This window comes from Leucoraja erinacea, chromosome 35, assembly GCF_028641065.1.
Source record: "Leucoraja erinacea ecotype New England chromosome 35, Leri_hhj_1, whole genome shotgun sequence".
NCBI lineage: Eukaryota > Metazoa > Chordata > Chondrichthyes > Rajiformes > Rajidae > Leucoraja > Leucoraja erinaceus.
Genome location: NC_073411.1, coordinates 13,625,562 through 13,651,276, shown reverse-complemented (window position 1 = coordinate 13,651,276; position 25,715 = coordinate 13,625,562). Strand labels below are relative to the sequence as shown.

At 45.1% G+C, this 25,715-nt stretch overlaps 2 protein-coding genes across 2 annotated transcripts in view; one reads left to right on the top strand and one right to left on the bottom strand.

Moving 5' to 3' along the window:
• Positions 1-8,787, top strand: part of LOC129713389 (dickkopf-related protein 4-like) — an 11,607-nt gene extending 2,820 nt beyond the window's left edge. The window contains exons 2-4 of the mRNA XM_055662411.1: positions 419-569; positions 3,299-3,466; positions 7,861-8,787. Coding sequence (XP_055518386.1) covers positions 419-569; positions 3,299-3,466; positions 7,861-8,114 — 573 coding nt within the window. The 3' untranslated portion in view covers positions 8,115-8,787. The remainder of the gene's footprint in view (positions 1-418; positions 570-3,298; positions 3,467-7,860) is intronic.
• Positions 8,788-10,953: 2,166 nt separating this feature from the next.
• The window catches only part of polb (polymerase (DNA directed), beta), a 41,208-nt gene continuing 26,446 nt past the window's right edge, over positions 10,954-25,715 (bottom strand). Inside the window, exons 12-14 of the mRNA XM_055662402.1 lie at positions 18,886-18,950; positions 17,109-17,248; positions 10,954-13,972 (exon numbers count right to left, since the gene is read on the bottom strand). Of these exons, the coding sequence (XP_055518377.1) occupies positions 13,878-13,972; positions 17,109-17,248; positions 18,886-18,950 (300 nt within the window). The 3' untranslated portion in view covers positions 10,954-13,877. The remainder of the gene's footprint in view (positions 13,973-17,108; positions 17,249-18,885; positions 18,951-25,715) is intronic.

Here is a 25,715-nt window from a genome sequence, read left to right as displayed (position 1 = left end):
GCAGAGGCTGCCTGACCCCCTGAGTTCCTCCAGCACTTTGTGTTTCGCTCAAGATTCCAGCCTCTGCAGTCTCTTGTGTCATTGGATGAGTGTAATTGGGCGCATGGTGGTCGGTGTGGGCTCGAGGGTCTGTTTCCGACTTGTACGTTTCACCCAAAGATAGACACTGAGCTCGAGAGTAACTCGGGGGTTCAGGCAGCATCGGTGGAAGGGAAAGGAGCAGCGGCGTTTCAGGTCGGGACCTTTTTCGGACTCTGACTCGATCCATGTTCCCCACAGATGTTCCCTGACCCGCTGAGTTACTCCAGCATTTTTTGTCTACCTTCGATTTTTCCGGCATCTGCAGTTCTTTCTCATTCCTGGGATCAATCTTGTAGCGTTAGCATCACTGACCTGCTGCTTTCCGTTGCTTCTTCAGGAGCCCCAGTGCGCGTCAGATGCTGAGTGCGGCCCCGGGCAGTTCTGCCTCTCCTCTCGGCGTGAGCAGCCCGCCTGCTCCCAGTGCAGAGGGACCCGGAAGCGATGCCACCGAGATGCCATGTGCTGCGATGGAAGCCACTGCCTGAACAGTAAGTACGATGACACTAGCACTGGCCCAGTAGTGAGAGGCCTGGACAGAGTGGGTGTGGAGAGGATGCTTCCACCAGTGAGACAGTCTAGGATCAGAGGGCACAGCGTCAGAATAAAAGGCCGTACCTTTGGCAAGATGAGGAGGAACTTATTTAGTCAGAGGGTGGTGAATCTGTGGAATTTGTGCATGTGTACGTGTTCATGTGCGTGCATGTCAGGGAAGGAAGATGAGGCAGGGGCTATCCAAAACATTTAAGGAACAGTTAGACAGGTACATGGATAGGACATGTGAGAGAATGGAGCAGCTGGGCTTGTATACTCTGGAGTTTAGAAGGATGAGAGGGAATCTTATCGAAACATATAAGATTGTTAAGGGTTTGGACACGCCAGAGGCAGGAAACATGTTCCAGATGTTGGGGAAGTCGAGAACCAGGGGCCACAGTTTAAGAATAAGGAGCCATTTAGAACGGAGACGAGGAAACACTTTTTCTCACAGATAGTTGTGAGTCTGTGGAATTCTCTGCCTCAGAGGGCGGTGGAGCCCGGTTCTCTGGATATGTTCAAGAGAGAGCTAGATAGGGCTGTTAATGATAGCAGAGTCTGGGGATATGGGGAGAAGGCAGGAACGGGGTACTGGTTGGGGATGATCAGCCATTATCACAGAGAATGGCAATGCTGGCTTGAAGGGCCGAATGGCCTACTCCTGCACCTATTGTCTATTGACAGGTTTGGAGGGATATGGACCAAACGCAGGCAGGCGGGACAAGTATAGTTGGGACATGTTGGCCAGTGTGGGCAAGGTGGGCCGAAGGGCCTGTTTCCACACTGTATCACTCTATGACTATGACTAAGTCAGCCTTGATCTCCCAGTGACAGAGCTCCACGATGCTACACTTCACCAATAATGCCGCTTTCAGACAGCACCAACATCCACACTGAGTGTCATTATTGGGCGATGGCAGCCCCTTGTTCCTCTCACAATAGACCGATCACAGTCGCCCGCCAGAGATCATCGCTTTAAACAATCACCAAAGGAGGCGGGAGCTGCCTCTTTGTGTGGACGCGACAGAACACAGGATACACTGGCCACAGGGAGTAACTGGAGCAGGGATCACTGAATCTTTGCAAGTGGCAACCTTTGATGCACAGTGAATGAATGCAGGGCTGCGGGGAAGACTGGATCTGATGGCCACCATAGAACCGTAAACCTCAATGGCTTGGGGTTAGCGGGCAAGACACCACCAGTGGAGGCGTTAGTTACAACACAATCCCAGGGGAGCTCCAGTGTATTAAGGTTCTATCTGGCTTTGGAACATGAGAAGCTGAGATGGACATTGAATCATTGATCCCACTCATCTCAGATCCTTTCAGCTTCAGCAAGTGAAGTTGACAGGTAAAAGTTGCCCAGACGAAGTGAGAGCGATTTCTCTAAGTAACATCATAGCTCTTGCTGGGGAAGGGGGTGGGGACGAGAGATGTGGACGGTCCTTGGGACAAATGAATGTAAGATATGCAACAAAAAAAAATCCAACGATAATCAAGGAAGTTTGGAGCCCACAATGGTCCATTGTCTGCTGGGGGTTAAACCAGCATCTGCAGTTCCTCCCTTCAAATTTAGAGAAAGACAATGGAGATGTGGGTCTTGAACGGCCGGGGGGAGGTTCAATAATGTGTTATTAGCAACGTCGGAGGAAGAAGAAGGGAGCATTGGTCCGAGCAATTGCCATGATTACAATCTGTGGGTATTTGCGGACAGCTGTTTTCAGGCCTGTTGTGAAGTGTACAGGACAGGAAACTCACTGCGATGTGGAAAGTCTATCTCGATAGTTGCACACATAGACAATAGACAATAGGTACAGGAGTAGGCCATTCGGCCCTTCGAGCCAGCCCCGCCATTCAATGTGATCATGGCTGATCATCCCCAATCAGTACCCCGTTCCTGCCTTCTCCCCATATCCCCCGACTCCGCTATTTTTAAGGGCCCTATCTAGCTCTCTCTTGAAAGCATCCAGAGAACCGGCCTCCACCGCCCTCTGAGGTAGAGAATTCCACACTCACAACTCTCTGTGAGAAAAAGTGTTTCCTCGTCTCCGTCCTAATTCTTAAACTGTGGCCCCTGGTTCTGGACTCCCCCAACATCGGGAACATGTTTCCTGCCTCTAGCGTGTCCAAACCCTTAACAGTCTTATATGTTTCAATAAGATTCCTCTCATCCTTCTAAACTCCAGCGTGTACAAGCCCAGCCGCTCCATTCTCTCAGTATATGACAGTCCCGCCATCCCGGGAATTAACCTGGTGAACCTACGCTGCACTCCCTCAATAGCAAGAATTGCGGGATGCGATATCTTCCAGCAAATGATCACGTGTGAACACTTCTAATTATTGAAAGCAAATTTATTTTTGTGGCAAGCCTACATATTCTGCCAGGAGGTGAATACCTGCCTCCTCTTGTGAAGTTGAGTTCCATTTAAATTAAAAAAACCTTTCACTCCATTCACCTGGGAAACGGAGCTTTGAAAAGGACCTTTTATCTTCATCCCTTCCCCCCGAATCCCCACTAGCCCGGGGCTGTGCTTTTATTACAGCTGTATCCTGCATAACTCTATATCTGCTGCTGTGATCCCAATAAAGTACTGATATAATCGGAGAAGATTGATCTCTGGAGAAGGTGATTCAGCCCGGGAGGAGCAGCTACTGACAGTTGCCCGGTTTGTTCTTGTTGCTTCAGATGTGTGCACGGCATCGGATGCCCAGGCAGCGGAGAGGCAGTCTAAGGAGGGAGAGTCGCGCAATACAAACGGCAGCAAGAAGCCCAAACGGCCCCACACCCAGAGAGTCAAGGAAGCACGACCAAAGAATGAGTGGGAGAAGGTGGAAAATCGACAGACTGGCAAAGGTAATGTACCCGACCAGCGTGCCTTTGTTTAATTTGTGTCACACTTACTCGCAGCTGCTGAAAGTGTGGCCGCTGACAGTGTGGCCTCTGGGGTGTGGCCACTGGGGGTGTGGCCTCTGGGGGTGTGGCCACTGGGGGTGTGGCCACTGGCAGTGTAGCTGCTGACAGTGTGGGTGCTGGGAGCGTGGCCACTGGCAGTGTGGCCTCTGGGGGTGTGGCCACTGGGAGTGTAGGTGCTGGCAGTGTGGCCACTGGCAGTGTAGGTGCTGGGAGCGTGGCCACTGGCAGTGTGGCCTCTGGCAGTGTGGCCTCTGGGGGTGTGGCCACTGGCAGTGCGGCCACTGGCAGTGCGACCACTGGCAGTGTGACCTCTGGGGGTGTGGCCGCTGGCAGTGTAGCTGTTGGGAGTGTAGCCTCTGGGAGTGTGGCCTCTGGGAGTGTGGCCTCTGGGGGTGTGGCCTCTGGGTGTGTGGCCTCTGGCAGTGTGGCCTCTGGCAGTGCAACCACTGGCAGTGTAGCCTCTGGCAGTGTAGCCTCTGGCAGTGCAACCACTGGCAGTGTGGCCACTGGCAGTGGCCTCTGGCAGTGTGGCCTCTGGGAGTGCTGTCTGTACGGAGTTTGCACGTTCTCCCCGTGACCTGCGTGGGTTTTCTCCGAGATCTCCGGTTTCCTCCCACACTCCAAAGACGTGCAGGTTTGTAGGTTAATTGGTTTGGTAAATGTAAAAATTGTCCCCAGCGTGTGTAGGATAGTGTTAATGTGCGGGAATTGCTGGTCGGCGCGGACCTGCTGGGACGAAGGGCCTGTTTCTACGCTGTATCTCTAAACTAAAGTAAGCTATTACATCATTCCGAGCTGGACCTACACCAACCATATTGTTTTTGCAATTAAACTCGCTTCAGTTAAATGTCATCAAGTTGTAGGTCTTCAAAATATCAGCGGCGTAAATCAAAACTAATTTGAAGAAAAGTTATGTCCGATTATATGGGCTGCCGGGGCACTGATTGGGGATGATCAGCCATGATCATATTGAATGGTGGTGCTGGCTCGATGGGCCGAATGGCCTACTCCTGCACCTATTGTCTATTGTCTGCCTTGATTAGAGGGTACCAGCTATAAAGAAAAATTGAACAGGTACCTGGATAGGCTAGGTTGAGTTTGTTATGGGCAGGAGGGACAAGTGTAGATGGGGCATGTTGGGCAGTGTGGGCATGTTGGGCTGAAGGGCCTGTTCTCATGACTTTATGACTCTCGTATCAGAAGGTAACAAACTAGGGAGGTTGTGTAGGAAGGAACTGCAGATGCTGGTTTAACTCGAAGATAAGACACAAAATGCTAGAGTAACTCAGCGGGACAGGCAGCATCTCTGGAGAGAAGGAATGGGTGACGTTTCGGGTCGAGACCCTTCTTCAGTCTGAATACAGATGCTGCTTGTCCCGCCTTTTGAGTCTAAACTAGGAGGGTTTCAGACATTAAATAAGGCAGCAATTTGTGGTCAGTGATTGACCCTGTGGTATCAGGTTGTGAAAGAAGGGGGAAGAATATCAGCCATGCAGGGTTTAAGAAGGAACTGCAGATGCTGGAGAATCGAAGGTACACAAAAAAGCTGGAGAAATTTAGCGGGTGCAGCAGCATCTATGGAGCGAAGGAAATAGGCAACGTTTCGGGCTGAAATCCTTCTGGAAATAGGCAACGTTTCGAGCCGAAACCCTTCTGGGTTTCCGGCCGAAACGTTGCCTATTTCCTTCGCTCCATAGATGCTGCTGCACCCGCTGAGCTTCTCCAGCTTTTTTGTGTACCTTCAGCCATGCAGGAATTGGATATGGATCCTCTACTAATTCACAAAGCCCACATCTAAAGAGTGCAGGATTTGGTTGAGGATTTAATGGGACATTGGGCGTCAGTGCCAACACATTCAGGAGGGGAACTAAAGAAAGCTGTAATTACTGAATTAAGAGTCCTCCTGCTCTTCCCCTCATTTATAAATATGATTCGGGAAATTACAGCAAAACATTTCTTTACCACCTTGTAGTGAGTGAGTAGCCCTAATGGCAACTTAAAAAATGCATCCAGTGAATCAATTCCATATGTTTATAACTTATTAAATATGTGGAGAGTTTAGTTTTTAAGAGTGTGGTAGAGCTTCTAATTGTGACCCGACATGTTAAATTACAGGGCTTGGTATTGTCATATTCTTTATATTAGCCTCACTGCACAGGAGTCGACCCTGTTCTCAAGATAATCAGATTAAATGCTGTGGAAATGTGCCTACGGAGCTTTAAGTGGTGGGACCACTGTATGCATTTACAGAGAGGGACTAGAAGGAGAGAAAAAAGGAAACCTGGTACCTTTCTTTCCAGATGTGGAAACGAGGAGCTGCAGATGCTGGTTGATGCATAACTTGGGTCAGGCAGCATCGCTGGAGAAAGGCACAAAAAGCTGGAGGAAGCTCAGCGGGACAAGCAGCATCTCTGGAGACAAGGAATGGGTGACGACTTGGGTCCCCGAAACGTCACCCATTCCTTCTCTCCAGAGACGCTGCCTGTCCCGCTGAGTTACTCCAGCTTTTCATGTCTATCTTCGGCTTAAAGCAGCATCTGCAGTTCCTTCCTGCACAGCCCTGCATAACATGGAATGGTTATGTTTCGGGTCGAGACCCTTCTTTCTAGTTTTAACTGTTATTGTACTAATCTTTGTACTGCAAATATCATTAACTGCAAACTACATTCATTTATTTACATCACTTCCTAATCATTATTCTGTTAGATATCCAATGAGCGGGAGAAACACTGAATATTATTCCCTTAGATAGAAACATAGAAAATAGGTGCAGGAGTAGGCCATTCGGCCCTTTGAGCCTGCACCGCCATTCAATATGATCATGGCTGATCATCCAACTCAGTATCCTGTACTTGCCTTCTCTCCATACCCCCTGATCCCTTTAGCCACAAGGGCCACATCTAACTCCCTCGTAAATATAGCCTTACCCTAATCATGTATGTACACTGTGAATGGCTGGATTGCAATTATGTACTGCCTTTCCGCTGAGTGGTTAGCACGCAACAAAAGCTTTTCACTGTACCTCGGTACACGTGACAGTAAACCAAATTGAAACTGGATGAATCAATTCGTGAAATCAACAATTTTATAACAATAAGATCCCAAAGATTATGTCTGAATAAATCTTGTCTTGTCAATTAGATTGCATTTTTAAATTATGGGCTATAATATAAAGAGGAAGAATATTGTTTCCTGTCAACTGTTTATGACAAGGATGATAGTTAAATCCCTGAAATTAATGCTAACTCAATACACAGATAAAATAAAAATTCAGTGAAATCAAACCAGTCCAGACAGTGTTTAAGAAAGAACTGCAGATGCTGGAAAATCAAAGATAGACAAAAATGCTGGAGAAACTCAGCGGGTGAGGCAGCATGTATGGAGCGAAGGAAATAGGCGACGTTTCAGGCCGAAACCCTTCTCCAGGCATATTGCTGTACAGGTACACAAAAATGCTGGAGAAACTCAGCGGGTGCAGCAGCATCTATGGAGCAAAGGAAATAGATGCTCCTTCGTTCCATAGATGCTGCCGCACCCGCTGAGTTTCTCCAGCATTTTTGTCTACCTTCGATTTTCCAGCATCTGCACAGTTCCTTCTTAAACATATTGCTGTACAGACCAGTCTTCTCCAGACCGTAGAAGAGAGAACTGCAGATGCTGGAAAAATCAAAGGTGGACCTCTTCTTCTTGCGTATGGCGTGCACAGCCTAATGTTGTAGGACAAGTTGTTCTATTTGATTGTTGCACGCCAGGTTGATTGCAACCTACACCTGTTTCGATGAATGCAATCTCCCTGAAGGTCTACAAAAATGCTGGAAAAACTCAGCGGGTGAGGCAGCGCCTAGGAGCGAAGGAATTGGCGACGTTTCGGGTCGAGACCCTTCTTGTTCAGTGTGGGCAAACTAAACTGTGGTAACCAATTGCTAGTTGTGTGATGGAACATTCTGCAGGCAAATGCTGAAAACGGAGAGGATGAGAAGGAGTTTGTTCCCAGAGGCCATTAGGACTGTAAACTTATCTCTCCAGGGACTAACTTTACTGAACCAATCTACTGTTGTGTGGTGATTTTTTTAAATTGCTGTTTTTTTCTTTTATTCCTCCCACAAATATGCAATATGTGAATATGTGATTCTATTCCATTCTGTTTTGCAGTTTTTTTGCACAAAGTCCGCGAGCATTGCCACTTTTAATTTCACTGCACATCTCATATGTGTACGTGACGAATAATGTTGACTTTGACTTTGAAATATGTGCGTGTGCAAGCTGTGTATATGGAGATTTAATGATATAAGCTGAGCAAATGTCCTTGCTCATAAATACTCTTTACCTTGCAGGTCTGGAAGGGGAGACGTGCCTGAGAACTTCAGATTGTTCCGCTGGACTGTGTTGCGCCCGTCACTTCTGGTCGAAGATCTGCCGGCCTGTCCTGAAAGAAGGCCAGGTCTGCTCGAAACGAGGGAGGAAGGACGGCCCTCAGGGGCCAGAGATCTTCCAGCGGTGTGCCTGCGGACCAGGCTTGGCCTGCCGCCACCAGAACGAAGACTCGTCTCAAGGCAACTCCAGGCTACGGGTCTGCCAACGCGTCTAGTGAGGGCTGAGCTCCGAATACTTGCTGCAGCCACGTCGCAAACTGCACCAATCACAATAAAACCATTAAGCAAAGCTGTTCCAAATGAATTGCAGGTGCTGGAAAAATCGAAGGTACACAAAAATGCTGGAGAAACTCAGCGGGTGAGGCAGCATCTTTGGAGCGAAGGAAATAGGCGCCTATTCCTTTGCTCCATAGATGCTGCCTCACCCTCTGAGTTTCTCCAGCATTTTTGTATACCAAATAAATTGGTGCATCAAAATGTAGATGGCTGTAGACAGTGGCCCAATCTCGAGGATACATGAAAAAAAAAAACATTCTGCTACTTGTGGACCTTCTTTGAGGAAGACCTATGGTTGGCATTAATTTAAATCTTTCATGCTGTTATCACCTGCATTATTCCACATCTCCAGTGCTGGCAGCATTTCTTTCTTTCCACTACTTTTGTTTGTAATTCAATAGTCAAAATAGCTTTGTAGGCAAGTGTCCCAGAGAGGGAATTATCGAGTGCACATCCCCTGATACACAAACTTACAGCGACCTCTTTATAAGCAATGAAGCTTGGTCAAGAGTCGAGAGTGTTTTAGTGTCATATATCCCAGATAGAACGCTTAAATTCTTACTTGCAGCAGCACAATGATTTAGACATATACTTGAAAAAGTACACTATGGATCTATGATTTTTTTTTAAATGAAAAGTCTTTTTTTTTGGGGGGGGGGGGGGGGGGGGGGGGGGTATTTTCTGTTGAAATATTCAACAACTTTTGTTCCCATTTTTGACATCTGATTTACAGTAACACTGTATCAACAGCAAGCAGAAACAGCACGCAGAAACTAAAAATAAATCCAATTGTGTAGATTCACGAACAAAAAAAGGGTTGCAGTCTTGAACCTATACAAATAACAAAATAATTAAAGGATAAATCAATCACGATAGTATAATAGCCCCTGTCCCACTTAGGAAACCTGAACGGAAACCTCTGGAGACTTTGCGCCCCACCCAAGGTTTCCGTGCGGATCCCGGAGGTTTTTGTCAGTCTCCCTACCTGCTTCCACTACCTGCAACCTCCGGCAACCACCTGCAACCTCCGGGAACTGCACGGAAACCTTGGGTGGGGCGCAAAGTCTCCAGAGGTTTCCGTTCAGGTTTCCTAAGTGGGACAAGGGCTTAGAAAGGACTGTAGATGCTGGTTTAAATCGAAAGTAGACACATCCAGTATAATGACATATGTAACATGTTTGAAATGGCTGTAACATGGATGTGCAGGGTTCATTACTTAATGAACACAGGGATGCTGCAACAGGATAAAGACTTAGCCACTCCAGCGTGTGCTAGGATTATATCCACCACCAAAGATAACAGAAATTTTTGGGGTAACTCAGCGGGAAAGGCAGCGTCTCTGGAGAGAAGGAATGGGTGACATTTTGGGTCGAAACTGATGAAACATCACCCGTTCCTTCTCTCCAGAGATGCTGCCTGTCCCGCTGAGTTACTCCAGCATTTTGTGTCTATCTTCGGTTTAAACCAGCATCTGCAGTTCCTTCCTACGCAGAGATTCTTGGGGACTGTGGTGGATTGTGGTAAAGTTGTCACACATCTCGTTGGCCGTAAAGCCGTGACTACCCTGGGAAAAAGGTTCTGCCTGAATACTCTATCGATGCCTCTCAAAATTGTATATATTTCTCCCCTCAAACCATCTTCTGCACCCTCTCCAAAGCCTCCACATCCTTCCTGTAATAGGGTGACCAAACTACCATGTAATACTCCAAACATAGCCTGTCCAAAAATATCTTTCGTACAGTCTAGCTTTCCGCAGCTACAGGATACACTGCTCAGTTACTGTATCAATTTGTAACGATATACAAATGCTATCTTTTGTTAAATCAATTGATTTTGTATTATTATTTTTCAAAACTATGTAACTATTTCTGCATTTCAAGCTATTTAACAATTTAATAATCTAACACTCTAATAATTTATAAACTTAAAATATTTCAAATCAATCAAAAAGATCAAATAAACAAAATCACTTGAAATGGCACAAAAATGAAAATTCATTTTTTTAAGCAGTTGTGTGGAGTGTTCAAATTTCTAAATGTGATATGTTTGTATCTGGAACTGCAGATGTTCATATTATTTTCTACATTAAATAGAATTTTGCATGACCAATGTGAAATTAAATTTGATACAACTTCTTCCAATGTCAATTCAGATTAATATTTTATTAGCTGAAAGGGAACATATATTATAAAGTATAGTGAAAGAGAATGCACACTATTACACACACAACAGTAAAGTCAACCAAGCAGTTCTTTCTTCTTATACCTCTGCAAATGATTGCAAAAAGAAAAATAAAGTTTCTGTCCACAAACGCCAGCACTTACATCAAAGGATAAAAGGTTGTGAGTTGAACATAATTTGTGAAGTTTGTAGCACAAAGTTATTAGTGATACTGTCCTTAAAATGGAACATAAGCTACTCAATTTATAAGTTGGGAGAGGAGCACTTTTCACCACTCATATTTTATTACCATAAGTAAGCAGCTCTCAACCCGATCTAGAATGTGTGTCACTCACAAGAATATTGGTGTTTGTTAATTCTTGTGTGTAGCAAGAGACATTGATGTGTGCTATCCAAGCGATTCACGGCAGACATGAGTACCTCAGGTAGTGCAACAGAGAAAATAAACAGAGTGGAGAATAGTGTAACAGCAACAGAGGAACTGCAGATACATGAAAAGTGCAAGGGCCAAAACAAGGTAGACTGAGAGATCAACTGGAAGTATAGATGGAGTTAACAGGGGCTGGCCTATGTGTAAGAAAGAACTGTAGATGCTGGTTTACACCGAAGATAGCAGGCAAGTTTATTTATATAACACATTTCAACAACAAGGCAATTCAAAGTGCTTTACACAAAGCATTAAAGAGCAATCAAAAGCAATTACAAACAGTCACTAAAAAGAATAGAAAATAAAAACATGCTAAAATAAAATAAGACAAGTATAAAATACAAGAATAAAAGTTAGTACTAGACTCAAAATGCTGGAGTAACTCGGTGGGACAGCCAGCATCTCTGGAGAGAAGGAATGGGTGATGTTTCGGGTTGAGATCCTTCTTTGGATCGAGACCCTTCTTCAGACTGAGAGTCGGGGGAGGTCTACATGATTCGCAACTGTCTGCAGTTCAGTGCAGTGTTGGGCAAAGCTGTGCTGCATCCTGATAGATGCTGCCTCACCCGCTGAGTTTCTCCAGCATTTTTGTCTACCTGCATCTTGACTAGATGCCTTCTATGGTGCATCTGTAGAAATTAGTAGGAGGGAGAGGTGGCATGCCGAACTTCCTTAGCCTTCCAAGGCTAAAGGCATTGGCCTGCCTTCCTGGCTGCAGCTTCAAGGTGTCTGGATGAGGATCATTTGTTGGCGGGATTTATACCGAGGAACCTGACGCTATCAACCATCACCGCTTCAGCACCGTTGATATAGCCACCCCACTTCATTAAGAATAAGGAGTAAGCCATTTAAAACGGAGACGAGGAAACACTTTTTCTCACAGAGAGTGGTTAGTCTGTGGAATTCTCTCCCTCAGAGAGCGGTGGAGGCAGGTTCTCTGGATGCTTTCAAGGGAGAGCTAGATAGGGCTCTTAAAGATAGCGGAGTCAGGGGATATGGGGAGAAGGCAGGAACGGGGTACTGATTGGGGATGATCAGCCATGATCACATTGAATGGTGGTGCTGGCTCGAAGGGCCAAATAGCCTGCTCCTGCACCTATTGTCTATTGCCTATTTTACTGACATTGAGGGAGAGCGGGGGGGGGGGGGGGGGGGGGGGGTGAAGAGATTGGTGCAGTTTGTTTTTTGCTCCAGATTACAATACCTGCAGTCTAACCTCCATTCAATCTAATGAATGTTTCCTCTCAAAGCCGTAATATATAGTTCATGTCCCCCCCCCACCCCCCACCACCCACCAACAGAGTAGACAACCTAAAGATCTGACAAACTGAAAGAAGAATCACACAGCCATCACTTACATGCAACCTCAAAATACTGATGCATGCACTCGATTAGTAAAACAAGCATTTGCCAAATTTCGGGTAATATTTCATAATTTTTAGAGAACTGGGCTCATAGTATACGTCACATAGTTTAACTCAAATCAAAACAACGTCTCAAGTTTCTGGAAATAAAACCCTTCTTCAAAAATCTAGGTTCTATCAACAGTCTGAAGAAGGGTCTCGACCCGAAACGTCACCCATTCCTTCTCTCCAGAGATGCTGCCCGTCCCGCTGAGTTACTCCGGCATTTTGTGTCCATCTTCGGTTTAAACCAGCACGCGCAAGTTCCTTCCCACACATGCCAGAAACAGTTGAGGCTCACAGAGCGAGACACAGCAGCTGAATGGTGCTCATGCCATGGATAGAGAAGTTATGCTCCAAGCACTGTTGCAGGTGACCTAAAGCATCATAACTTGGACAGCTGGATGTAGAGGAATCTGAGCCAAATGTGGCAAGGTGACACTGGTTTAGAGGGATATGGGCCAAAAGCAGGCAGGTCGGCATGGGTCAAATTGCCTATGCCGGCCAAGATCCCCCTAGATGAGGCATCTTAGTCGGCATGGGTACGTTGGGCCAAAGTGATGACTCTATCACTCTAACTTGTGAGACAGACATGAGTTCATACGTGAGAGGAGCAACATTAGGCCATTCGGCCCATCAAGTCTACTTCGCCATTCCATGACGGCTGATCTATCTCTCCCTCCTAACCCCATTCTCCTGCCTTCTCTCCATTACCCCCGACACCCGTACTAATCAAGACTCTATCCATCTCTGCCTTAAACATATCCATTGACTTGGCCTCCACAGCCTTCCGAGGCAATGTAGTTCACCACCCTCTGACTCAACATGGCTGCATACAGCCAGGTGGGAGCTCTGTACGACTCAGAGTATCCACGTTAGCCAGAGGTACGATGGCCCACATTGCCACCACAAAGTTGACCTCTTGCAAATCTTTTGTGGAAGTATTCCGCGTACAAGCCAAGCGGAGAATGGGACACTAATATTTATTGTCTTTGCAATGATCAACTAAGTAAACAATCTATATACTGTACTCATTTATCAAAATAATTAAAGGGGATTGATTGGAAATTATCAGTGATGTTGAGTTAAGTTTGGAGATGGTCTAACTGTGAATGTTGCAGTGGTTTGCATAGTTTGATGTTGTGAATTTATGGAATGGGCCACAGAGGGCAGTGGAGGCCAAGTCACTGGATGGATTTAAGAGAGTTAGATAGAGCTCTAGGGGCTGGTGGAGTCAATGGATATGGGGAGAAGGCAGGCACGGGTTATTGATAGGGGCCGATCAGCCATGATCACAATGAATGGCGGTGCTGGCTCGAAGGGCCTCTTTCTGTACCTATTTTATATGTTTCTATGATGTTATCTGACCAGTACTTCCCTTCTGCTCCACTCGTTTTACAAACATGATGTGAATATTTATATTTATTATTTTTCATTCATGATTAAATACTACACCGCAAATCCCTAATTGTGCTTTATTGATATTACTGCATGGGACCTTGTACAAAAGTTGATCTCTATAAATACATAACATGCTAGCCAAAACCCAGGTCTTGAATAAAGTTATTGAGAATTCCTTCTGGAATATTTCACTTGGTTCTTTACTTGTCAAGATTCAGCACATTCTCGCTCCCACTAAACCCCGGCGTGTTCTGTGAGGTGACTGTGCGTGGTTGTCAGGTGGCACGCAATCACTCACTTCGTTCTTTCGGTTCCTTGTATCGCCATTCAATGTATTCAAAGATGTCGCTTTCACTCTCCACTGGTAGTGGCTCGCCAGGGATTCCTGCCGTCAACACAGCACAATGTCAATGATGCAACAACCATTTCACTCAATACATCAGTGTGCAAGAAAACTGCATGGCACTAGAGTTGCCATCTTACAGCATCAGAGACCTTGCTTTGATCCTTCCCTCAGGTGCTGTCTGTACAACGTGTAGAGCAGAGGTCGGCAACCTGTGGCCCCCGGGCCAAATGCTACCCCTAACCCGTAATCATCCGGCCCGACAGGCGGCGAGCTCTGACCGTACCGTATCCTGCGCAAAGCCCCCGGCACAACCACGCACCTTGAAAGAACTGCAGATGCTGGAAAAATCGATGGTAGACAAAAATGCAGGAGAAACTCAGGAGGTGAGATGCAAGGATTGCATGATGCCGCCTCACCCGCTGTACAGGCATCACGTGTCGACATGTCGCGGGGTAACGCCTGTATGGTCGTGAGTAGTCGCCCAAAGAGTCGTACCTTTCTCTGGTCGCCTCTGGATTTTCAACATTTTTGAAAATCTTCAGCGACCTGCTGCGACTATGACGGGTGCCGGCAGTCGCCAAAAAAATAAAAAAAAACGCATGTGGGACAGGTCCTTTAGTCTGTCGATTCCCCCCCAGATGCTGTTCGACCAACTGACTTCCAGCATTTTGTGTTTTTCTCCACAGCTTATGTTGTACAAGGGATTTGAAAACCTCACCGGTAGGTCTGGTGCCAGACATTCATTTGCATCCCATGCAGTCTAGGGCAGCCTAACACACTAATTTCACATCAGAAAGCGGTCAGTTTGGCATAGAAACCTTCTTCCCACACATGTAACTTCACAATGAAACAGACCTTTCAGTTTTCAATGTATTTACCACTTATAATTTAGAATCTCTCCCATCAATGACCATCTGTGGAAGCATCCCTTTCTTACCACCCAGAACTAAATTATTTAAATTGCATTTCTCTTAGTATGGGTGACCCAAACCATAAAAATAGATATAACTCGGTGAGATTGGAGAGCTATTTTCACACCACAATCAAAAACATATCATACCACACTACAGAAGTTTATTGAATTCTCTCTAAGGTTTCTTTGAGAAGAGAAATATTAAAAAAAAGTATTTTATTGAAACCAACATCTTTAAATGTTGTCTAACATACGTGGTATCAAATCTATAACAAACGTGTTTTTCAACCAAGTTCTCCTGCTTGACATATGCCTCTCATCCTCTACTCCCAACTTCATAAACTATTGTAGTCAAAGAGAAATACAGAACTGAAACAGGCCCTTCGGCCCACTGACTCCATACTGACCATCAACCACACACCAATCATATCCAACTTTACTCTCTCCAGATTGTTATCAATTTCCTCCACACAAGGAGTTTACAGCATCAGGAGCACCTGGAGTATTGTGTGCAGTTCACCAAAATGTCTCAAAATGTTGAAAATCCAGAGGCGACCAAACACAGGGAAGACTCTTTGGGTGACTACTTACTCACAGACATACGGGCATCACCCCGCAACATGTCGACACATGACATGAGTAGTCGCCCAAAGAGTTGTACGTTTTTCAATACGATCATGGCTGATCATCCAAATGCTTTCTTTCCATATCCCTTGATTTTCTTAGCGATAACGTTGGGCACATATAGCTGGACTAACTCAGCAGGTCAGGGAACATCTCTGGAGAGAAGGAGTGGGTGACGTTTCAGGTTGAGACACTTCTTCAGACGCTGACATCTGAAGAAGGGTCTTGACCCGAATCATCTCCCATTCCATCCATCCAGAAATGCTGCCTGTTCCTCTGAGTTATTAAAGCATTTTGTGTCCATCTTTGATGTTTGTTGATCTTTTTTCACTTGCAGATGAAGCTTGGCGTTGGCACATTATGATAATCTGCTTCTCACCAATGCCAGCATTGAGACCACATAATTTTGTCAGCTATTCAGTGATTTTAGCCGCAATATTTTAAGCACGCTCTTGTTCCCATATCGCTCACCAGCATTGGTAATATTGGCTACAATTCCTTTATGGTTTGGAGTGTTATATGAGAATAAATGATAAGTTTAAAACTTTGCACATTCTGCAAAATAGTTATAATAAAGTAATAAGAGTCATGCTAAAGACCTTGCTAAACTGGACAAGTACTGCAAAACCTGGCGCCTAAAACCAAGCCCAGAAAAAACGGTCTCCAGTGTGTTCCACCTCCATAATGCAGAAGCCACAAGAGAACCAAACATCTATCTGAGCAGGACCAAACTGAAGTATGCCCCCACTCCAACCTACCTCGGAGTGACCCTTGACAGGACCCTATCCTTCAAGGAACATCTCAAAAGAACAGCAGCTAAGGTGAAGTCCAGAAACAATCTCCTCAGAAAGCTTGCTGGCTCAAAGTGGGGACACTGCGCATTTCAGCACTAGCCCTTGCATTTTCTTCAGCCGAATATTGTGCCCCTGTTTGGTCCAGGTCATCCCACACACACCATGTGGACACTCAACTGAACTCAACAATGAGGATCATCACCGGAACAATCCACTCAACACCACTCCCCTGGCTCCCTGTCCTATCCAACATAGCCCCTCCACACATCCGGCGAGTAGTCCTCACTCAAAGGATGCTCCAAAAGACCAAAAACTCCCCTCACCAGCCAATTCACATGGACATCTTCAACCCACCCACTGCTCGACTTCCATCTAGACGACCAATTTGGAAGAACCCACTACCAGCTGATTTCACCATCCAATCAGCTTGGAAAAAGGAATGGGAGTCCAAGGACGTCCCAAATAAACATCTGGTGTCAGACCCCACCCTACCGGTCCCTGGCACCAATCTCCCAAGGAAGCAATGGACGACGCTGAATAGATTCAGGACTGGACATGGCCCCTGCTTGGCCAGCCTTCACAAATGGGGCAGCAGTCCAACCCCACGGTGTGCTTGTGGAGAGCAGCAAACAATGCAACACATCATTGAAGCATGCCCTCAACAAAGACTCAAAGGAGGACTTGTCACCCTTCATACAGCAGATCAAGAGGCAACTGCTTGGCTAAAGGACTTTGCATTCGCTAAATAAAAATAAGAGTTCCTCCAGCACTTTATGCTTTGCTCATGATTCCAGCACCTGCAGTTTCTTGTGTCTCTATGCTTCCAAAAGGATTCAGCTCCTACCTGTCACTCCCAATGGACGAATAGTGTACTCATTCAATGTGAAGCCTTTTTCCAGGGCCTGGGTCCTCATGTTCTTGTTAAAAAGATCACTTCCGGTGAAATAAAGCACGCCACAGAAATACTGATCCTTTGGAATGAGCCTGCAGGTGAAACGTCCACAGTTATCAACCTTTAGCCAAAGGACCATAAGCTACTGAACAATGGAGATGGTTCATTCCTCAACTCATTCGCGTTGGGGATCGTGTTCACTTGCCCAATTTCTGAAATAGTGCCATTTGGAATATCCCTTTTAAATATACATGAATACAAGTACATAAAGGCAATGGCAAAGCTAGCTATCACGACCACTATTGTTGGAAGCAACAAAGGGCTCCCAATGACCATCGAGATAAAACCAATTGAAGACTAACATCCTTTCTTCCTGAAACAGCCAACAAAGAGTTAGATTTCGGCATATATTGTTAATTTTTACAGTTATGCACTAAACCAAAATCATTTTTTAATGTTTTAATCTCATGTGCAATTTAGCAATCCACTTGTTCATCGGCTATTCCTCTCCACAGATGCTGACTGAACTGCTGACTTCTCAATCATCTTTATTTTTATTCCAAGGTTAAAATCGATATTACTTTAGTTTTAGTTTAGATACAGCGCGGACACAGGCCCTTCGGCCCACCGAGTCTGCACCGACCAGTGATCCCCGCACATTAACACTATCCTACCCACACAAGAAACAATTTACATTTATACCAGGTAGACAAAGGTGCTGGAGAAACCCAGCGGGTGCAGCAGCATCCATGGAGCAAGGAAATAGGCAACGTTTCGGGTCAAAACCCTTCTTCAGACTGATGTAGGGTGGGGAGAAGAAAGGAAAAAGGAAGAGGAGGAGCCCAAGGGCTGAGGGAGAGCTGAGAAGGGGAGGAGACAGCAAGGTTACACCAAGCCAATTAACCTACAAACCTGTACATCTTTGGAGTGTGGGAGGAAACAAAGATCTTAGAGAAAACCCACGTGGGTCACGGGGAGAACGTACAAACTACCTACAAACAGCACACGGAGCTGCAAGCACTGTAAGGCAACAACTCTACCACTGCTCCACCATACTACCCTTTTCTCTTTAACTTAATCTATAGTTTATCTACAGTTTATCTACTATTGAAGAAAGACTGGATAGACTCGGCTTGTACTCGCTAGAATTTAGAAGATTGAGGGGGGGATCTTATAGAAATCTTACAAAATTCTTAAGGGGTTGGACAGGCTAGATGCAGGAAGATTATTCCCGATGTTGGTGAAGTCCAGAACAAGGGGTCACAGTTTAAGGATAAGGGGGAATATTTTAGGACCGAGATGAGGAAAACCTTTTTCACACAGAGAGTGGTGAATCTCTGGAATTCTCTGCCGCAGAAGGTAGTTGAGGCCACAGTTCATTGGCTATATTTAAGAGGGAGATAGATATGGCCCTTGTGGCTAAAGGGATCAGGGGGTATGGAGAGAAGGCAGGAATGGGATACCGAGTTGGATGATCAGCCATGATCATATTGAATGGCGGTGCAGGCTCGAAGGGCCGAATGGCCTACTCCTGCACCTATTTTCTATGTTTCTATGTTTCTATGTTTTCTTGATCTTAATGTTTTTAATTAATTGCAGACACTTTAGTGTGAGTTTAATTAAAGTTCCTGGTTCCTTTACTTTTTAACTGGTGCCACCCATCTTCTGCCTGCTGGTCCAATACTCGATGGATAGAGCATTTTGATTCATCATTATTTCATTAACTCACCTGATGTCAATTCTCCTGAATGGATACTCAGTGCCATCACTCTCTTCTGGTAATCGGCAGACACCCTGTTCAAAAAAGGCAGGGAAAGAGAGAGTTAACAATTCACCAATCTGTAGCAATTGTCAGTAAAACAAGCAGCACAAGTAAAAAATCAATTCCTGAACAGTCGGGCAAAAAAAAAAAAACCAGAGAGACTTATTTTGGGTATATTTGCAATGAAAAGGAAACAAGGATTTAATTGTACTAGTACATTGTGTGCAGTATGTTAACAAGTTGAAGAACTATCATTCTTACAGATTAAACCAACAGTGTGAACAGGCCAATATTTTTCATTGATTGCACGATTTGGTGATCAAGATTCAAGAGTTTGAGATTCAATTTTAATTGTCATTGTCAGTGTACAGTACAGAGACAACGAAATGCATTGTTTATTGCCATGTGTCCTAGATAGGACAATTAAATTCTTACTTTGCTTCAGCACAACAGAATATAGAAGGCATGAATGCAGAACAGATCAGTGTACACAAAAATGCTGGAGAAACTCAGCGGGTGCAGCAGCATCTATGCAGCGAAGGAAATAGAAATAGGGCCAAAACCCTTCAACGAAAGGATGTAATGTAAAGGAACCGCTGATGCTGGGTTATACCAAAGATAAGCACAAAGTGCTGGAGTAACTCAGCGGGTCAGGGAGCATCTCTGGAGAACATGAACGGGTGATGTTTCGGATGTGAAGAAAACGTCACTTATCCATGTTCTTCAGAGATGCTGCCTGACCTGTTGTGTTACTCCAGCACTGTGTGCTTATCTTTGTGAAAGGGATTGTCTTGATGAGCTGGATGATACAGATTGATTAAATATTCCACTCCCACCACAAGCCACATCATCTTTAAACAACTCCGTTTTTGCCAAACACCAAGTGGGGAATAGTTTAAACTTGCTCAAAACAGTAACATAACACTAATTTATGTATCATTAAACAAGTAACATTCTGTCCTCTAAAGATTGGCGTCTTCAAATTTTGTTTCACTTAAAAACAATTCTTGGGATGATTTGTGGCAATATTGTGAAATGTAAAGACAATAGTGATAAGTTGCAAGAGACTATAAACGTTATGGTAGAACAGGCAGGCACGTGTCGATATTTAATACACTTTAAATCACAGGTCCTTCGGCCCACCGAGTCCGCGCCGACCAGCGATCCCCGCACACTCACACTATTCCACACACACTAGAGATAATTTCCAATTATGCCAAGCCAATTAACCTACAAACCTGCACGTCTTTGGAATGTGGGAGGATACCAGAACACCAAGAGAAGACCTACGCAGGTCACGGAGAGAACATACAACCTCCTTACGAGCAAAGGTAGCCACAAGATGCTGGAGTAACTCAGTGGGTGAGGCAGCAACGAGGGAAAGAATAGGTGACGTTTCGACCAGTGTGTGTTATGCCTGAGAGCTAGCTCCTGGAAAATCCATGCACAACGCTCCATCCGGGCACAACAAACTGTTCCTGACAGGAGCAATTTCATTTGAGAGGCAAAAAGTGTTGAATCCAAAGTATTTTTGTTCATTCAGAAAGAAAAGGATCATGGGTGTACTGTTAGACACAAATGTCCCGAAACATCACCCATTCCTTCTCTCCAGAGATGCTGCCTGTCCCGCTGAGTTACTCCAGCTTTTTGTGTCTATCTTCCATCTAAACCAATATCTGCATCTCCCTCCGACACATGGGTGTACTGTTCATAAGTTCTAACCGACCATGAGCATTATGAAACAATCTGCAATCCTACTTTTAGAAAAATAGTTGCAAGTGAAAATATCTAATCTATTTTCTGCAGTTCATTACAGGAGAACTTTTACAATACGATAGAACTTTATTCATCCCAGGAGGGAGATTGAGCTGCCGACTTTCTAAAACTGCAACGCCAATGCTGTTAGTGACATTGTTCATAACTTACACGCTGAAGAAATGTTTTACTTAAGTATAATCCAACCTGGTTTTATTACTAACCACAGATATGCAATCCTCCTCAATGTACACTGAGCATAGAATAGTGCATCTACAAGCAGCTGCTTGTACATGGCTCCTTCATTAAAGGCCGCCTGTGTCAGCTTCACCAAATTCATTCATGTCGTCTGATGGACCTTATCCATCTTCCTCGGGATTTATTACTGACAATTTAACGGCCCTGTCCCACGGTAAGAGTTCATTCCAAGAGCTCTCTCCCGAGTTTGCCCTGATTCGAACTCGGAGATTTACTGTAATGGCCGCTCGTCGGTACTCGGGGCTCTCGTGGACATTTTTCAACGTTGAAAAATGTTCACGGGTCTTCCTGAGCTTACCTGCCATTAGCGAGTCTTCCCGAGTGCCTGCCGTTAGTGTTACGAGCCGCTAAGAGACGTCCCCGAGCTCCGACGTACCCGCTACGTTCATTCTCCGTGCTTACCACGAGTTTGATTTTTTTTAACTCGGGAGAGCTCTTGGAAATGAACTCGTACTGTGGGACAGGGCCATTAGTGTTATGCAAATACAAATTATAAATAGAATGAGAAGAAGGAACTGCAGATGCTGGTTTACAGCGAAGATAGACACAAGAAGCTGGAGTAAGTCAGCGGAGCAGGCAGCGTCTCTGGAGAGAAGGAATAGGACACCTATTACTTCACCAATGCAATGTTGTTGGCAATGTAGTTGAACACCAATAATCATCGACCAAGAGTTGCTTACAAAGTGCACACAACGAGGGCTGATCTGCTAAGAATCATCTGTGAGCAAAGACTCTATGCCATTCTCACAAAGGAGCAATGTGTTTGAGGCTATGATTTTTAGTTCAGGTAGTCGTTCAGATGTACCATGTGGTTCTATGTGGAGCTGTGGCCATCCTATGGGTTCAGTCTATCACAAAACGGACTCTTTTGAGAAACGCATGCTGCCAGTTACTCTTGATGTGAGGAGGTTAAAAAGCCTTTATGATATCCATTATGAAATGGTGAGTTGCAAACTGAGGTGTGTAGTGGTTGTCACCCTGTAATGATCAATGGGCCAAGTAGTTCAGGGATTCTTTGATCCTCATCATTAAAGGCAACACATTAAATAGACTGGAGATTTGCCTTTAGTGTGTGGCAATCTCACCGACCACCCCCGTCATAGTAGCAGCAGGTCGCCGAAAATTTCAAAATGTTGAAAATCCTACAGCGGCCAGAAAAAGGTACGACTCTTTGGGCGACTGCTCACAACCATACATACAGGCGTCACCCCGCGACATGTCGACATTTTGACAATTTTTGGCGACCTATGACGGGTGCCGGCAGTCGCCGAAGAAAATTGCGCAAGTGGGGGCCATTTATTGTCACAGCAAGGGTCTGGAAACATAGGTCAAATCAGGATATTATGGTTACAGAATATACTGTAAGACCACAGTAAGGGAAGGTCGGTCTGAGCCAAATGAAGTTTACAATGGCTCTGTTGTTTAAAACTTAATAATACTTCCTGTGTCTCCAAAGCAGCTGTCACAAAAAGACTTCTTGGGCCGGCTGTGCCAGCAGGTAAGCAAGGAAGCAGAGAAAGCAGAGATTCAACGGGCAATCAATATTCAGACAAGGTAGTAAAACAGACTAATGCCTGATCGATGCCTCCACTATCAAAGCTTCAGGCCAAGTCTCAACCAGCACTTCAAAGATGCACAACTATCTGATAATAGTTCATTCTAAACAGACCAACAGGCAGCAGCTGCCTGCCTCACCACTAATAACACTGTATTCAATTTAGCGCAGTTACAATTCACCACAATCTATACCACCCGGCCAGCATCCACTTTTATTACAAAAAGTGGTCAATGGCTCTTTCCGCTGAGAAATAGGTTGTAATTAAAAAGTGACAGTGTATGGGCATGATTAAATTCCACAAATCATTTTATTTCAGGGTTTTGCAAATTTTTCATTTCAGCAAAAAACATATCGAACAAGTTGCCAGAAACGTGAAGCCAAAAATGGCAGGCTAGCTACTTGGTCACTTTCTTTTAGTTTAGTGTAGTTTAGAGACACAGCGCGGAAAAAGGAACACTTTTCATATCCCTATTTTCCCTCTCCCCCGACCCTCATTCTGAAGAAGGTCTCGACCCGAAGCGTCACCCATTCAGATTCAGATTCAATTTAATTGTCATTGTCAGTGTACAGTACAGAGACAACGAAATGCATTTAGACAACGAAATTCCTTTTCTCCACCAGATAAATGTGGTCTGGATCGCTGTGATTCTGGTGGATCCATCGCTTAAATGATTGGGCTAAATATTACTGGCACATTTTAGTAAGTTTTGGACTGAATTTGCCATTGCAGAATTCCAAAACATATTGACTAATATATAGCAGCAAATTCATCACTACCTTCCAATCTACAGCAGTATCGACACTAAGACACAATTTAGATCTGAGATTCTAAAGACTTTGATGAGTTTGAACGGGGAGAGAAAGATTAGGTTTTTTTTTTAATGTTTTAGTTATTTTTAAGAATTTTGTGTTTTTAAATATCAGAGAACAAATGTTGAGCCAAATCTCTGCTGCCCACCTTATCTTCTGTCTGAGCCTGTCTGGGTGACAGTGTCAGCACTGCATCGGTGAAACCTGGTCATCACTCAGACTTCACTGTTCAACGGTTTATTTGGATGGCGGTGTGACTCACCTGTTGTAGTGGCCCCTACAGTCTGTCTGTCTTTTTTTTTTTGTCTAGTTAAATGTAGTTGTTTGTGTTTTTTAATAGTGTTTTTAAATGTGTATATGTGGGGGGCGGGGGGGGGAAGGGGGAAACATTTTTAAATCTCTTCATGTCGTTGGGGCCTAGCACCATGGAGCGGCCTCCAGCCTGAACGACCTGGGGGCTCCAGTCACGGAGCCTGCGGAGCTGCGGACTTACCATCGTGGGGCTGTGGGGAGCGGTGGTGACTCGCTGCTGCGGCCCGACCACGTAGCTTGGAGGCTCCAGGTGGACTGGGACATCGGGAGCTCGCGGGTCCGCATGGAGACCGCTTTCCGGAGCTCCCGCAACGCGACTTCTCCCGCCCGTGTCGCGGGATGGAACGACCCGGAGCAGGGCCGTACATCGCCCGGCGCGGCCTAAAATGGCCATGGGACTCACCATCGCCCGCCTCGGGCTTCGACATCGGGAGAATAATGGAGAACAGGGGAGAGAAAAGACTTTGCCTTCCATCACAGTGGGTTCATTGTGATGGATGTTTCTGTAAATTGAATTGTGTGTATGTCTGTAGGAAATTATCTTTGTTTGTATGGCTGTGGAAACGGAATTTCGTTTGAGCCTCGCTGAGGTTCAAATGACAAGTAATAAATATTGTATTGTATTGTATTGTACTGGTACAGAATGCAAGTGAGATTAGTTCTCTTCTCCGGTAGATTAGTGTCAGACCTTTGGCCCACTGAGTCCACTCCGACCATCCATCTTCCATACACTAGTCTGAACAACTACACTGCACTTCTGCATCAGTCTGAAGAAGGGTCACCCATTCCTTCTCTCCTGCCTGTCCCGCTGAGTTACTCCAGCAGCTTGTGTCTATTTCCGTACACTAGTTCTACGTTATCCCACGTTTGCATCCTACACACTGGGGCCAATTAACCTACAAACCCGCACGTCTTTGGAATGTGGGAGGAAACCCAAGCAGTCACTGGGAGAACGTAGAAACTCTGCACAGACAGCACCCATGGTCAGGGTCAAACTTGGGTCTCTGAGCTGTGAGGCAGCGGTTCCACTACTGCGCCACTGACAATTCTAGGTGTGGGGCCAGACCAGCACCATTCAGCTCCTTACAACGAGGTCAAGTATTTTGAACTCCACCGTTTTATTACTGCTCTGAAGGATATTAACATGGAGATTTGAAAACTTTGATGGAATTTTACATTTTTAACCAATACGTTAAAAGCTTAAAATGATTAAAGGAATAAAAAACGTCTTTCTGTTCTGAGATACTAAATGAAATTGGTTTGGGGCAGTTACATGTACAACATTAAATCAATTACAGCTGACACCTTTGTATTCAGGTACTTCGAAAATAACGTCAATGCATGTAAAACTACCTTTAACAATTTGTACAAAATTTTTCATCGACTCTGTAAATTACAGCTGCAAGCATTGCGTTTCATTAAACCTGTACTTTCATGAAGTAGCTACTGAGTTCAAAGTAACAATTAAATCAATTATCAGGCCAAAATGAGACCTGCAGACAATTAGCTAGAAGTCTCCTGCTTCCTACAGAGCATACCATTCACAGGGTTTGGAGAGACCACATCCTGCAATTCTTTTTTCTGTTGTGAAAGGCCTTCTTATCCTTCTTCATGGTATGTAGTTCTCAAATCTCATTTCTTCATCACTGCTACAGGCGTGCATACCTACAGGGTTGTAGTATGCTTATGGACTTGTCCAACTTATGCGTTTTATTCGCCGACTGCCGGCACCCGTCATAGTCGCACAGCAGGTCGCTGAAAATTTTCAATATGTTGAAAATCCAGCGGCGACCAGAAAAAGGTACGACTCTTTGGGCGACTACTCACGACCATACAGACGTCACACCAATGTGAGGGGGAATTTTCGTTACAGAGGATTGGTGCAGTCTGAAATATGTTGTTCTAGAGATGGGGAAGGTATACACGCAGACACGCGTACACACACGCACAGACACGCGCACACACACAAATATTTAGGAAGCATCAAGAGACAAACACCTGATTCACCAAGGCAGAGAAGGTTACGGACTTAATGTGGATAACTGAGATTAGCATGGATGGGTACAATGGGGACATGGATATTGAGGCTGCTGCTGTGCTATGA